Raw genomic sequence first — 15,310 nt, forward strand, 5'->3', positions numbered from 1 at the left:
TGATTTGAAACTGCGACTTTTAAATCATATCCTGCTCCATTCAGCAGCACAGCAGGTAGCGAACGAATTAAGGTGAAATTGAAAAAAAAACGCGCAGACGAAGGCAAAATCAAAAAAATTTCAAGAGTTAAACATAAGTATTTTAATTTAGAGAATAGCAGTGCAACCGGACGCGAGACCGGCCGCGAGTCCGGCCGTAAATTTATCCCGGGCGTCTTATTCCACCACCAATGTTTTATATATGTGCGTTATCCTCTTGAAACCAGAACAAGTCATCCCTTATAATAAATAAAAATATTTTTTTAGGAAAGGCAAATGAGTACACTCGCAATTGTATGATAAATGAACCGAACTATATGTACTCTGTTCTGGGCTGAACTCTCCCTACTTTATAACACTAATATTTATTAGCAAGTGTTAGCTTCAAGACATTTATTAGACAATAAAGCATTACTCACCAACCTAAAAAAAAGCTAAGTCTACAACGTTCAGGGTTCATCTAGAGGGCGCCATTCACAAGCTCGCTAAATGGTTTAACAATTATCAGAATTTTTGAAAATGTCTACTATTCATTCATGTAATTTATAGTTAGTTCGAGTGCTCCATATTACGAAGAATCCGCTCCTAAAGCTGGTAAATACTCTCCATTTAGATGAGCTGCGATCCCAAGAGACACCGTCTGATGTTGCACCCGAAAATCAGCTGAATCTCTTCCATTAAATGTCTAGCCAAAGTTATCGGAGTAACTTCCCTTCTCTGCAGGCCAGAATAATAGAATAAAATTTAAGCAATTCGTAAATTTTGAATTAATAATGAATAATAGAAAACTTTTATCGAGGACGTTTCCCGCCAGCGTATTGGGCAACTTTCTTAGATCGAGAGCATTGAAAATTAAATATGAAGTTATCTTCATTACCGTATGATAGTGATATTCGCTTTACCTCACACAGTCATCAATAAAATTTCTGCCAATAAAAGTTGCAATTACATAATTCATCAATAAAAGTAACAATGCAATCATTTTACAGTGTTCTTCAAAAAAATTTCCTGTTTTGTATTTCTAGCCGAGCAGCCAAATGTCGTAGGAAAAAAGCGGAATGTAATTCATATGAAATACAAGTTTTATGTCCTGCTTAGTTAGTTGCCACTTTGCATTGGACAAGTGAGCAGCGTGCGTGTGCTGTCGAGGCGTACTTTTCATATGACCGCTAGCCGGCTCGATCCCTCGATATCCCTAGCCGGCTCTATCCATCGATATTGGCTCTGTGTGTTTTTATGTGGTTGTCTTAAAACAAATCGTTTTCAATGACTGTCCAAAGACTCTACTTCATTTGAAGAACAACATACACCAAGCCATCACCAACATACCCGTCCAGCGAGTTGTGCTGAACTTAAAAAGTCGGCTAACAGAGCTCATTAACAATGGGGGCCGTCATTTGATTAATGACATCTTTAAAACTAAGTGATACACAAACTCAAGTAATGTCTTTTTACATAAAATTTCTATTGTAATGATATATTTTCTAGTTCTTTTCTTATTGAGCTTTTAAATCAGGAAGATTCTGTTAGTCACCCTGTATTGCTTAGCCTTTAATTCGTCTGTCAAATCGATACTTGTTCATTATAAATAATTATTGATCTAGAGTAATAATAAATTATTTGGGGTCAGATAGATGACGCCCTTCTAAAAATTGACTTCAACGGCATGGTGCCCTAGCATATGACCGAATAACGGTCGTATATAGAGGAGGATTTTGAGGTCACCTTTGGCGAGATTCGCGCCATGTAGCGTTGAGAAAGTGAGACAAGGTCAAAACACAGTCACTCTTAGCGTGATGACTTGCAACCGCAGTGATCATGTGTGAGTGTTGCAGCTCGGTAGTGAGTGTAAAGCTCGGGAGCGTGAGAAAGAGGTCGGGAGTGAGTTAAGAGCTCAGTGGTGTGAGGAAGAGGTCGGTTGTGAGTTGAGAGCTCAGTGGTGTGAGGAAGAGGTCGGTTGTGAGTTGAGAGCTCAGGAGTGTGAGGAAGGGGTCGGTAGTGAGTGAGAGGAAGAGGTCGGTTGTGAGTTGAGAGCTCAGGAGTATGAGGAAGTGGTCGGGAGTGAGTTAAGAGCTCAGGAGTGTGAGGAAGAGGTCGGTAGTGAGTTGAGAGCTCAGGAGTATGAGGAAGTGGTCGGGAGTGAGTTAAGAGCTCAGGAGAGTGAGGAAGAGGTCGGTAGTGAATTATGAGCTCAAGAGTATGAGGAAGGGGTCGGTAGTGAGTGAGAGGAAGAGGTCGGTAGTGGGTTAAGAGCTCAAGAGTGTGAGGAAGAGGTCGGTTATGAGTTGAGAGCTCAGGATTGTGAGGAAGAGGTCGGTGGTGAACGAGAAGAAGAGGTCGGTAGTGAGTGAGAGGAAGAGGTCCGGTAGTGAGTGAGCACTGTGTATGGAGTGGTAGAGGTCAGTGGTGATCATTTGGAGGTGATTAGTGGTGAGTGAATGAGTGGGGTGAGGGTGAGAGGAAGATATCGGCGTTGAGTGGGAGAGGTCGGTGGTGAGTGAACGCTGACAAGTGAAGGGACAAAATCAGTGATGAGTGAGCGCTGCAGTGTGATGAGAGGGAGGTGAAATATAACTGACTACACGTGGCCGGTAGTGAGTGTTGCAGCTCATTTTTATCGTTTAATATATAAATTATTAATGAAGTTGAGGAATATACACCCAAACAATATCGTGTTTGTTCCCTAGTTAATTTAGAAGCGGGAATAAGATATTCTACTGCGCAACTAATGCGTAGACGGAATATTCTGATCAAATTTTCTTGCTGAAAGATTAATTAATTTATATATTTTATTGTGTAAAGTATCAAATAAATATCACTGCTACGTGACAGTGCCTTAATTTTTTTTTTTAATTGCATTGGCTATTAGGAGTCCAGTTCCCAGATGACAGTAACGGCCACGACGACCTCAATTGCTAGCACCTTTCCTTAGCGATGTGAGTGCAGCGGCGCTCAAGACAACTGCTTCAAGGACAATTGAATTACCACACATGCTATTCTTACGTCACATTCTTATTCATTGAAGAACCACGTTGGTCACTCGCAATGTCCAGCAATGTAAAGAATATCTTACCAGCAAATAATTAATATTGATGATCTTCCAACAAGTTAGGTTGTTTAGTCAACGAGCAAGGGTTGATTTTAATCTCGTGTTTAAGGTTATGTTATGTTACTTTAAGTTAGGATAGGGTTTAGTAAGGTTTGATTAGATTCTGCTTTTTTATTGTCTTCGTGCTAGAACACAAGCTAACTTTACTGTTATTATAATTCAACAAATGATTGAAGCTTCATGCAAATTTGTTTCCAGAGATGAACCTGAGGAATTCTTTGTGCACTGAAACCTTGCGATACGATTTCTGTGCTGTGTGCAAATCAAGGGATTTTTTTATTCAAAGTTTTTAATCACAATCACATGAATCATGGCTTCTAATTATATTTGTAATTTGTGTATGTTTTCTTTAGTCATCATTAAGTTTTGCCAAAGTCAAAACAATGCACATAGTGACGAGTTGCATTCATTATCTTCGTCTAATTACGAATCTCTTAACGCACGTGATTTTGTGACGTCTAAGTACAATTCAACTGTACGAAATAACAGTACAAATTTTGGGGTTTACCTCAAATTTTCGCAAGATTTTTCAACGAACAAAAATTCGAGAAGAGCCGATACAAGCTCGGCATGGAAAAGAAAGAGACAGACAACAGATGAAGAAAAGAGCGTGGAATATTTAAACAAGAAAAGACGAGACAGTGAAAAATTAAAGTTTTTTAATTCAGCTCATCATCACACCGGCCGACTGAGGAAAAAGCGACCAAAATTTTCTAATCTACCTGGGGAAATGGCTAACTTGTTACGGGATGCTGTTAACCATCAAAACTTTTCCCAATCTGGTATTTTTTTCGAAGTTCGTGCCATCGATATGAAAAATCTAACGAAAAATCCACAACATTTTTCCAGCAATGTTACCAGAAACGAGGATAAATTATGGGAGTCAGAAAATATGGATCTAGAAAACGTTCTTTATGGCTTACACAAATCATCCGAAAATTTGTGGAGCCAAGAAAGTAAGACGCGAAGAAGGAAAAGAAGAACGCTCATCCTGCCTTCGAACAGTCATGACGAACTAATCTTGCCAACGGTGAGAACATTTTGATAACATTACGGAATGACATCCAAATTCCGCGCTTGTTGAATACTCTGATAAGTATTTAAGCCTACGACACGAATCTTGTGAACCCAATCATATTATTAAAATTCAATGAATAACTCGACGACTTCACATATTCATATGTTCTTGAAATCGCAAAACAATCTTTTCCCGCAGTGGGAAATAATTCAACGTAATGGGTACCCACTGGAGCGTCACTCGGTGACGACGAGCGATGGTTACATCCTCGCCCTTCAACGCATCCCGGGCCCACGACACTCTGCTGTGGGGACCCCGCTTAACAAGGCCCCTTATGGGAGGGCTTCGACACGGCAGGTCCGGTCAGGGGTCCACCTACCGAGGGAGGAACTGCTGGGTGGTAACGGGCTATGGGGACCCCCACATCCAGAGGACATCTTAGAGAAGCTGCCGCGTGGGCACAACCCTCATGTGGTGTTGCTGGCGCACTGCGCTGCCTGCTCTTCAGCTGACTACGTCTTGGCGGGTCCCAAACACTCCTTAGGTTATTATCTCTCATATTTTTTCAGGCAATGTTATGGTGTGCATAAACTAAAAATCATCCTACAAATTGAACTATTCGCGACTGTTATAATTTTATTTTTGTCTTCAACAAAGATTGAACTGTCATTTTATGAATAGTATTATAATTACCATTCATATCTCAACTAAAAATAAACATTCTTTATGAAACGGCGCTTGCAATGTTCGCTTTTCACTATGATTAAGATTCGTAACCAATTTCAAAATTTTCTAAATTAATGAACATGTGGAGCTGCCGACAGGCAATATTTCTTTGTTCCTGATTTCGTGAAAGTTAAAGTGCTGACAGCCTTCCAGTTGGCGGACGCAGGCTATGACGTTTGGCTGGGAGACTTCAGAGGCAACACATACAGCAGGAACCATACAACACTCAACCCTGACACCGACCCCCAGTTCTGGTACTTCAGGTAAACTCGGTTCAAACATGGTGACACCGACCCCCAGTTCTGGTACTTCAGGTAAATTTGGTTCAGACATGGTGACACCGACTCTCAGTTCTGGTACTTCAGGTAAATTTGGTTCAGATATGGTGATACCGGCCAACAATTCTGGTACTTCAGGTAAACTTGGTTCAGATATGGTGATACCGGCCATCAATTTTACATGAAGTCCATTTAAACCAAGTCTGTACCACTGTGGCTGGGAGCCAAGACCATGAAGTCCATTTAAACCAAGTCTTTACCACCGTGTCTGGGAGGGTTCTGGTACTTCAGGTAAATTTGGTTCAGACATGGTGGCACAGACCCTCGGTTCTGATACTTCAGGTAAATTTGGTTCAGACATGGTGACACCGACCCTCGGTTCTGGTACTTCAGGTAAACTTGGTTCAGACATGGTGACACCGACCCTCGGTTCTGGTACTTCTAGTAAACTCGGTTCAGACATGGTGACACCGACCCTCGGTTCTGGTACTTCACAAGTAAACTCGGTTCAAACATGGTGACACCGACCCTCGGTTCTGGTACTTCTGGTAAACTCGGTTCAGACATGGTGACACCGACCCTCGATTCTGGTACTTCACAAGTAAACTCGGTTCAGACATGGTGACACCGACCCTCGGTTCTGGTACTTCAGGTAAACTCGGTTCAGACATGGTGACAACGACCCTCGGTTCTGGTACTTCAGGTAAACTCGGTTCAGACATGGTGACACCGACCCTCAGTTATGGTACTTCTAGTAAAACCGGTTCAGACTTGAGGAATCTTAACTTGTATGTGTGACGAAAATCATAGTAGACTCAATCAACCTGCATACAAAATTTACCGCTACCAGCTTGCTGCTAGAGTTTTTTTGCTAAAGTTCTATTACTATTACCTCCAACCTGTTTTGTGCTGTTATAGAAAAAATCTTTGTCATATTCCAATCTGCATACAAAATTTACAGCGACCTGCTCAAACCTGTTTTTTGTGCTATATAGTTACGTCATTACCGTATTCTATTCAGAAGACCTCTACCCTGATTAACATGCTGATATATTCTCCAGCCTATTTATTGTGGCACAGTAACGTTATTACCATATTCTAGCCAGCATACCTATACCCCTAATTAACACGTTGATTTATTCTTCAGCCTGGACGAGATCGCCGGAATCGACGTACCGGCGATGGTCAATTACGTGCGGCTCAAAACTCAAGTGGATAAAATATTTTTCATTGGCCATTCCCTCGGCACCTTGTCGTTCTACATGTCGGCCTCTACTCCGAAAAGCGTGGTCGATAAGGTTATCTTTAATGCACCTGTGTGAAATTAAATTCAGTGCATATCATTCGCATTGCAACAAATCCGAATTAAACATTTACTTCGATGTTAACTCGGACGATTTTGCAACATATCAAACATAATACATTTAATGCGTACGGTATTTCATTCAAAGGGAGTTGAAGTTATAGTCATAGTTGAAAATAATTCATAATGATTGTTTTCCACGAAATCTATACCTGCCTATGTTAGCATATTCTCTTGTTCTAATTACATTCATTTCGAGAAATTCTGAAAGCTTTGTTACCCCCTAGATCCGCCTGATGGTCGGCATGGGCCCTGTCGGCTTCAGAGACAACGTGCGTGGGCCTATGGCGCTCGCCATGCAAATAACAGCCATTTTCAGGGTAATGTTCTGATTGCTTAAATTGCTACTGCTTCTGAATATTCAGGTCTCAGGGGTAATTCCACGTAGCCCTTTGATGCTATGTCAGAAATTGATCTATGTAAGCCAGAGATCTTCATTAATTTGCCATAATTATTGTCACATGTCGATATAAGATGGTCTTCGTAAGATCCCCTCGTGAATGTATGTATTCGGTCAAGTGAATGATAATTGGGTTGTTGGGCCATCTTAAATTATTTATTTTGGCACTTTCTATGCCTGATTAAATCATAAAATATTCCCAACCCAGGCCCAGCTGGAAAAGCTCGGCATCAGGGAACTGATGTCGAGAAGTGCAACTTTCATCAGCGCCGTGCAGAAGTTCTGCTGCTTAGACTGCCTCTTCCACCAGCCATGCGCCGCCATATTCACCGCCCTTGGGGGAGGAGTCAATCAGGGATATTACGACCCAGTGAGATTTTTTAACTTATTTTATCCTGGTGATAAACTATTAATTTCCATTGCATAGGAATGTTGACCCAAATATTTTTTGCGTCTGTGACACAGATTTCGGTCGATCATTTCGTGAACAGATTCTTTATCGATTACATGTACAGAGGTTAGACAAAATAAGGGAAACACCTGAGAAATCCACAATAAATATTTTAGTATGGTGTAGATCAACCTTCTGCGGCAGCCAATTACAGCCATCATTCTCTAAGGTATTGATTCATAAAAATTGCGAATTTTTCCTAAGTAATTTTAACCGTTTCTTCAGTTGAAACTATCTAGCTAGGGCTCTTTTGAAGACGATGGCGGCGACGAGTTGACTTCTGACTTGCATCTCTAAAATCGACCATAAATGCTCAATAATATTCAGGTTTGGCGATTGTGGCGGCCAAATGAGATGCTCAACTTCATTAGGATGATTCTCGTGCCTTTTTTCAACCATTCCAGCTGTATTGATTGGGGTATACTGTAATGGCATTCCCCATTGGGCATTGAAAGATAGCATTCCTCTCCGGAAATACTGTTTGAACAATTGGATGAACTCGGTCCTCCAAATTTTCTAAATAGTTACGACTGTTGATTCTTCCCATGAAGAGAAATCGTTAACACGCCGGATTTCCAAGAAATGGCAAAGATCCCCCGCCGTGTTTTACGGTTGGAAAAAGGCAGTCGGGATTAAATGACTCTTTTGGCTGTCTCCAAAAGAAAACTCGGCCGGAGGTTGGAAATAAGGTATACATGATGATTCTTCAGAGAAAATCGCATTTTTTCACTGCTCGAGGGACCAATTATGGAGTTTTTACACCACTCTAAACGCTCTGAAGCAATTGTACTTGAAATCAGAGGTTTTCTAATTGCAGATAAAATTCATAGAATCATATGCAGGAGCATATGTTCAGTCTTAAAATGCCTAGCAAATTACGGACCAGGCAATAAGTCCAGACGAAGCTATGCAGGAGCATATGTTCAGTCTTAAAATGCCTAGCAAATTACGGACCAGGCAATAAGTCCAGCAGCTATCTCAATCAATCGTCAGTTATGGAGAGATCGGGTTCCAAAGGCCCTTGCGAATCAAGTCACGAAAAATTCAAGAATCGGCAACAGGCCATGGGCCTATTTCTTCAGTGCCGACACTTCTATTCCATAGCTCTTCCATAGAATCCGGATCTATGCAGCTTTCGGCCGTCAGTCTTTATATGGAAACTGGGTTGTTTATGAGTCCATTGAGGTCTGCAGTAATTTTAACAGCCATGGTCTTTCGATTGTTCCTCACTATTCGATTTAGGTACCGACGGTCTTTCTTAATTAGACATCTTCGACTTTCGATCAGACGTGTGCTTAATTTGCTGAGGACGTTTTTACTATTATATCAAAAGCTGGCATTAATTGTGCGACTTCTAGAAATGTCAAGCACTCTAGTAGTTTCTGTCACACTAGCACCTGCCATACGGGCACCAACAATTTGTCCTCTTTGAAAGTCAGAGAGGTATGTCATTTATAGGTTATATAGGTAAGGTTATAGAAACAAAAAATTACTAAATATATATGTGCAAGTATACAATAACAACTAACAGCAACAATAAACAATGAAACTTAAAAATATATATGTCACGATTTCATCGCTTATGATATGTTTAAAAATTACGATATCAAAATGTTAGGTGTTTCCCTTACTTTGTCAACCCCTGCATGTATATGTAGAAATTTGTACGTTTGAAGCCGTATGCCGCAAATGTACATGACGGGATTGCCTCCGGAGCCCACCCGGGATACTTTTTTTGTGGAGCTTTTATGTATACATATATAATCTTGTTCCGAAACCTATTTCTTGAATAACGTTCATTAATTTACAAATTATTAACTGAGTACAGAATTTGAATGATAGTAAAGGATGGAAAAATCTGAGTTCAGATGAATCACATTCATCTAAACAAAGAGTAAATGAATTGGTTGGGACAAAGTTTGGAAGATCCGAACAGATCAGTTCTAACAGTTCTACCAAAATTGAGACAGATCTCACACAAGTTCCTGTCAACGCTGGATTTTATATCTCGGATTTGGAGATAAATTTCTCAGTCAATAATCTTACGACCCATTGAGATAAATCATTCCAAAACTGTGCCATAATAACTGACGAAGCTTAGATGACATGCTTGTCCCGGCCCAAAAGCGATGTACAGTACATTTACGTATGATTGGCTCCGCCAAGACACATATGTCATCCCTGAAATCATTCGAGTGTGATTAACATAATCGGCCGTTAAACGATTGTGTGTTAGGAAGACCCATTTTATTATCATTAATTTGAGACAAGCACTGGCAAGTCCTCTTGTCTCATACGTACATTTCTTTCTTGTTTTAAAACTTCTTTATTTTTTTTCGTTTGGAAGTGTATATCGAGAATATTTTTGTAAATCGAGAATACTATTTCAGGCAAGGATTTTTGTTTTTAAGAATGAGGATGTGGTCAAGGAAAGCGCGGTACATTAATATGAAATGCCACATAATATTTGCGAATAATTATTTGTAATGATGTGGTTAAGTATCGATCAGCGAGACCATGTGCTGGAGTTCGATGAAGTGCAGGGTTTATTATTCTCACAGCGTTTTTCATGTGAATAAGAATTTTCATTGCCTGAGATTTATTTGGAAATTTTATCACCAAAACACGATATTGTACTTTGATTGTATGATTCTATTATATCATTCTGTATGCATTGAAATGCAATTTGTTCCTATTTATTTTTTATATACTTATTTGCTCGTAATTAATTTTTATCTTGCTTAACTAACGACTGCACTCCATCAATTGGCGTTATGAACAGTTATGTACCTATTCCTGTTAAAATATAACACCTTTCTCTATTAAAAGTTGTTTCGTAAAAAACAGATAATTTAATATTAGATAAATTTCTCAGCCAATATTCTTCCGATCCATTGAGATAAATCATTCCAAATCTGTGCCATAATAACTAACGAAGTTTGGATGACATGCTTGCCCCTACCCAAAAGCGATGTACAGAACATTTATGATTGACACATGTGTCATACCTAAGATTATTCGAGTGTGATTTTTGAGCTCCATCAATTGGCGTTATGAACAGTTATATACACTATGACAAGATATCAACTTGCGTAATTCCAGACCTGTATTATAAACAATTTCTTATTTCCCAATCCATTTTTTTCTCCGTAGTACCATTTTGGAGTCAAAAACCTTAAAAAAACAGAGCTTTGGCAACTTGGTAGTAGATAGCAAAATTCCTTCTCGTATTCCTGTCAAAATATAACACCTTTCTCTATTACAAGTTGTTTAGTGAAAAACAAATAATTTAATATTTTAAACAAGCATTAAATAATTTCAAAAAGATTATTTAAATAAATTTTCATACCACAGAATCGGCTGCATTTGTACATGGGACACTTGCCATTCGGCGGCATCTCCACCCGCGTCCTCGCCCACATCGGCCAGCTCATCACTTCTGGTGAGTGGAGTGGTGGTGAGTGAGAGTGTGTGGTAGTGAGTGGTGGTGTGTGAAAATGAGTAGATACAAACAGTGAGCAATATGATTTTTATATCGCGTTCTATATAGCGTTGAAAGTTCAATTATTTCCCTATTCAGTTTTTCATCAATACAAAACTTACGGTCGCATGCGTTAACTTTTTACAGTCGATTATTATTTAACAATCATATTTCAGTATTCAAATCAATTTTCACGTCACGTGGACATATGTTTATCGGACAAGGTGCATTTTGATTGCGACGCCTGCCTTGTCTCCCAATTTCGTTTGGAACCTTTTATCATAAAACTGGATTGTGATTTTGTGGTTTGTTTTATTGATGTTTGTACAATTGTACAGGACGTTGCGAGGTTGGCTGCCGGACTCCCAAATCTGGTGCTGAGTGAGTCTGTCAACGTGACAGACTTTAACCACTTCGATTTCTTGCTGGCGCGAACTGCCAGACCTCTCGTCTATGACAGCATACTGAACCTAATGAGTCGTTATTAACGAGATTTTGGTTTATTATTAATTTATTTTCCCCGTATTTTGCCTTCGTTCGCACTTTTTTTTATTTCACCTTAATTCGTGATTTAAACAGTGATACGTGCCCAAATTCGCAGTGATTAAGAAATCTCTTCTAAACTACTGAGCTGATTTGAACGAAGCTCCGTATATAAATGTACCTAAACTCCCAACGGTGATGTTTACGCTCGTGACAATTTCTTCGTGACAATTAACTATTTATTGGAAAATCTGCGTCTCAATCATCACATGTTAGACAACTTTAACTCTATTAAAAACTACCTTAGTACGCAGCCCACTGGGAATGAGTGTATGCAAATGTAAGTGAATGAATAAGAAAGGCATTCAGTGAAGTCCTAACGAAGGATTTAATATAGTAAAAAATAAATCCATAATGACACAAAGTGAATCAATTTGAAGACACGTAACTTCAAAATGTCTTCATCCACCAATATTATCCGTTAAGTCTTTTTTGTACATTTTGTTGGTCACTATTTGATAAGGATTAGAGAATGTTACAGGATTTTCAAGATCAATATAAAATTCTTTAGGATTCGATGTGAAAAATGTTGTAATAATTATAGATTCAATCACGGTTGACCTCCACCTGTGGAGATAAAGCTATTGTGCACGGGTTCCGTTGAACGAATGAGTTGGAGTTACCTGAATTATTTTGAATGCATCACTGAAGAAAGGTCATGCGTGATTGAATCTATAATTATATCAACATATTCCCGTCGAATCCTAAAAATTTTACACTTCGTGTGATTAGATTAATTTAATATTGATCTTGAAAACTCTTCTGCATTCTGTTCTAATTTTAAATATTTGAGCGAAAATATGTCGTTTTGCCCACACTTGTCTTGCGTTTTCTTGGCATTGGAAAGGATACAAAAAACAAATAATAAAATTAATACGTATGAATATATTTACAAGGATACATTACGCAGATGCCAACTCATTAAAATACAATAATATTGTTATAGGTTCATTTGAACTTATCACTTAGACCATAGCTAGTTTCGAAACACATCATGAAGACTTAATGACATATTCTTAAACTGTAAATGTTGTAGGCTTATGTACGTTGGAGCCGTCATCCTAGCTACTTTGTACTACTGATGAGCTCCGTTATAAAGATAATGCATTGTGATGTATAAAATTAGATGTAATATGTGATGTATAAGTAGAAACATGAAAGACATATACGTTTAATCTAACATTTTCATCGCATTACATCCTTTGCTTCGAATCAACAAAAGCAGTTTCAAGATTTGAGCTTCTTTGGGCAAAAATTTCCTCTGCGAGTTTACCAGTAATACCTTATAGTGCCTGTTTATTTACTTGTTAGGATTTTTCATCTTTTTTATTTCGTCTTTAGCATTTCATCGCTTTGACGGGTATATTTTTCATCATTAATGTATACCATAATCTTGCTTAGGTAAGAAAATTACCGGAAAGTAAATTTCAGCGACATGTATACGTCATCTTGTAGTTGGCCCTGGCGCACCGCGTAGTTTAGTCTTCATCTGCCTCACATTCGCAATCACTCAACTTGATTCTTGGCCAATTTGGGACTCACTTGACAGCAACATTAGTTAGTCAAAAGAAATGCACATTTCGTTTGGTGTTATTCGCGTGTAAGTAGTTTTTGCTAAAAAGAAATCGTCGACTGTGAGGCTTTTGTGAAATACCTGGTATCTCTATCTCTTCAGTAAATTTTTTTCATGTGTTGATTGCGAGAAATTAACCAAAAAACGGCCAAGTCCACCGACAGAACAGGCCAAAAAAGGCCCACAATACAATATTCAGTGGTAAATTTGTAGGCTGCAGTGCAGAAACTTAATTTTACATCTTTTTGTTCTTGTAAAATACAATAAGTAAATACCGCTGTCATCAATTTTTGGGGCCCCACTCAATTGTAAAAACTAAATCGCGGAATTTGTCTGTAAAAACACGATCTGGCAACCCTATAGTATATGCACGAGAATCATGCACTGCACCCAAAGTTAAGTGACAAATTTACTGACACGATAAAGAATATTTAGCTTACATTAAATATTTTGTATTAAAATAGAGTGAATTACGCTGAATAGGTTGTTTATCTTGAAATAATTTCGACAGATGTTTCACTACGAGCACAACTTCACGTGGAAATCTCATAAGAAGCAACCCTGCCGATCTGAAGGCTTACAGGTTTCAGAAAGAATTCTGATGGCCAAAAAATCTAAATAATCAAATCAAAATAATAAAGAAAACCCACGATAAAGTCTTCATGAATATAAACATCACAATGCGTTGACTTCATCCACATGTACATCGCTATGCAGATCTTTGGATAACATCTTTCACGAAACAATACATAAATAATTTTCGGCAGTTAAAATTCTGCCAATTATATTGCCGCTTTGCCCTGTTCCTCATAGAAGTCTTAAAAACATTAATGGAAAATGGTCAGTGCTCCATAAATTGAAAGAGAAAGAAAGGAAATTGAGATGATATACTGATTAACAGAGTCGAAAAATTTCGCGAACCTTTATGAAATTACTCAAATATTTATTTGCTTGAAAAATTCACTTATGAAATGAATTTACTTCCTTATATTATGCGAATTGAAAGAAAATAAAAATCATGGTTTCCAATAAAAATGATGTATACCTACAGTGCACGGATAAAAAGAGACACTATCCTGACCTATGTCATGTTCTATGTGATACTTATTACATGAATAGTATTTTACAAGGATGAATTACAAACAGCGTTTCAGAATATACCACCCACACCCCTCCCTGCCAAGACGCGCACTGTGAGCCAGTTGCTGATCTCCCGCCAGAGCTTGAGGGAGGCCGAGTCGATGACGTCATCAGCGGAAGTGCGACAACGGACAGCGTACGACTCACAGCCACGGGACGACCTGCCAGACATACAAATTTGGTAGCTTCCTTTAATATAATAGAGTATAACGCTGTCAGCTTCAATTACGCCGCTAGACCTTTTGCCAATTTTGAACATCGCAGAACATTCACAGCTTGTGGCTGTCTCGAATACGCAACTCACTGCTCCAATTTTGCTTTGCGTGAATGCCCGGCCTCCTCGTCGATTTGAAAAAACTAGATGCTTCATTGTTGGTACGCTATTTTACATATATAAAGCCAACCTGCCACTCTTCAGCTGGAAATGTGCATAATTCTTTAGTCAGATGGAATGTAACCGTTCAGCTTTTTCAAGGCCAGTTATTGTCGTAATTCTTCACTGCATAACGAACGAGTTATTTAGTTATCTAGTACCGACCCCTGAACCAAATCAACCCTTCAATATAATGTACTCAATTGAATTAAGTGACTTCCGGTCTTGACTGACCAGCCATAACCGTGATCACGAGACAATGTACAATGGCCATCTGACCTGGTATTACCGTGATTACGTGACCAGTTATTAACATCATCATCTGACCAGGAATTGCCGTGATTACGTCCTGCGGGTACCGGGTCCAACTGACCTGCATGCGTGCGCCTGGTCCAACTGACCTGCGTGCGCCGGGACCAACTGACCTGCGGATGCAGGGACCAACTGACCTGCGGGCGCCTGGATCAACTGACCTGCGGATGCCGGGACCAACTGACCTGCGGGCGCCTGGACCAACTGACCTGCGTGCGCCGGGACCAACTGACCTGCGAGCGCCGGGACCAACTGACCTGCGAGCGCCGGGACCAACTAACCTGCGGGTGCCTGGACCAACTGACCTGCGTACGCCGGGACCAACTGACCTGCGGGCGCCGGGACCAACTGACCCGCGTGCGCCGGGACCAACTGACCTGCGGGCGCCGGGACCAACTGACCTGCGTGCGCCGGGACCAACTGACCTGCGGGCGCCGGGACCAACTGACCTGCGGGCGCCGGGACCAACTGACCTGCGTGCGCCGGGACCAACTGACCTGCGGG

General features: G+C 39.8%; 1 protein-coding gene across 1 annotated transcript in view; it reads left to right on the forward strand.

The window, feature by feature from the left end:
• The first annotated feature begins 3,345 nt into the window (after positions 1–3,345).
• The window catches only part of LOC108678252, a 12,247-nt gene continuing 282 nt past the window's right edge, over positions 3,346–15,310 (forward strand). The window contains exons 1-8 of the mRNA XM_018166620.2: positions 3,346–4,178; positions 4,365–4,710; positions 5,038–5,155; positions 6,318–6,468; positions 6,761–6,853; positions 7,142–7,303; positions 10,739–10,826; positions 14,825–15,283. Of these exons, the coding sequence (XP_018022109.1) occupies positions 3,459–4,178; positions 4,365–4,710; positions 5,038–5,155; positions 6,318–6,468; positions 6,761–6,853; positions 7,142–7,303; positions 10,739–10,826; positions 14,825–15,283 (2,137 nt within the window). The 5' untranslated portion in view covers positions 3,346–3,458. The remainder of the gene's footprint in view (positions 4,179–4,364; positions 4,711–5,037; positions 5,156–6,317; positions 6,469–6,760; positions 6,854–7,141; positions 7,304–10,738; positions 10,827–14,824; positions 15,284–15,310) is intronic.

The sequence above is a fragment of the Hyalella azteca genome, unplaced genomic scaffold, assembly GCF_000764305.2.
Source record: "Hyalella azteca isolate HAZT.00-mixed unplaced genomic scaffold, Hazt_2.0.2 contig1385, whole genome shotgun sequence".
In the NCBI taxonomy this organism is placed as follows: domain Eukaryota; kingdom Metazoa; phylum Arthropoda; class Malacostraca; order Amphipoda; family Hyalellidae; genus Hyalella; species Hyalella azteca.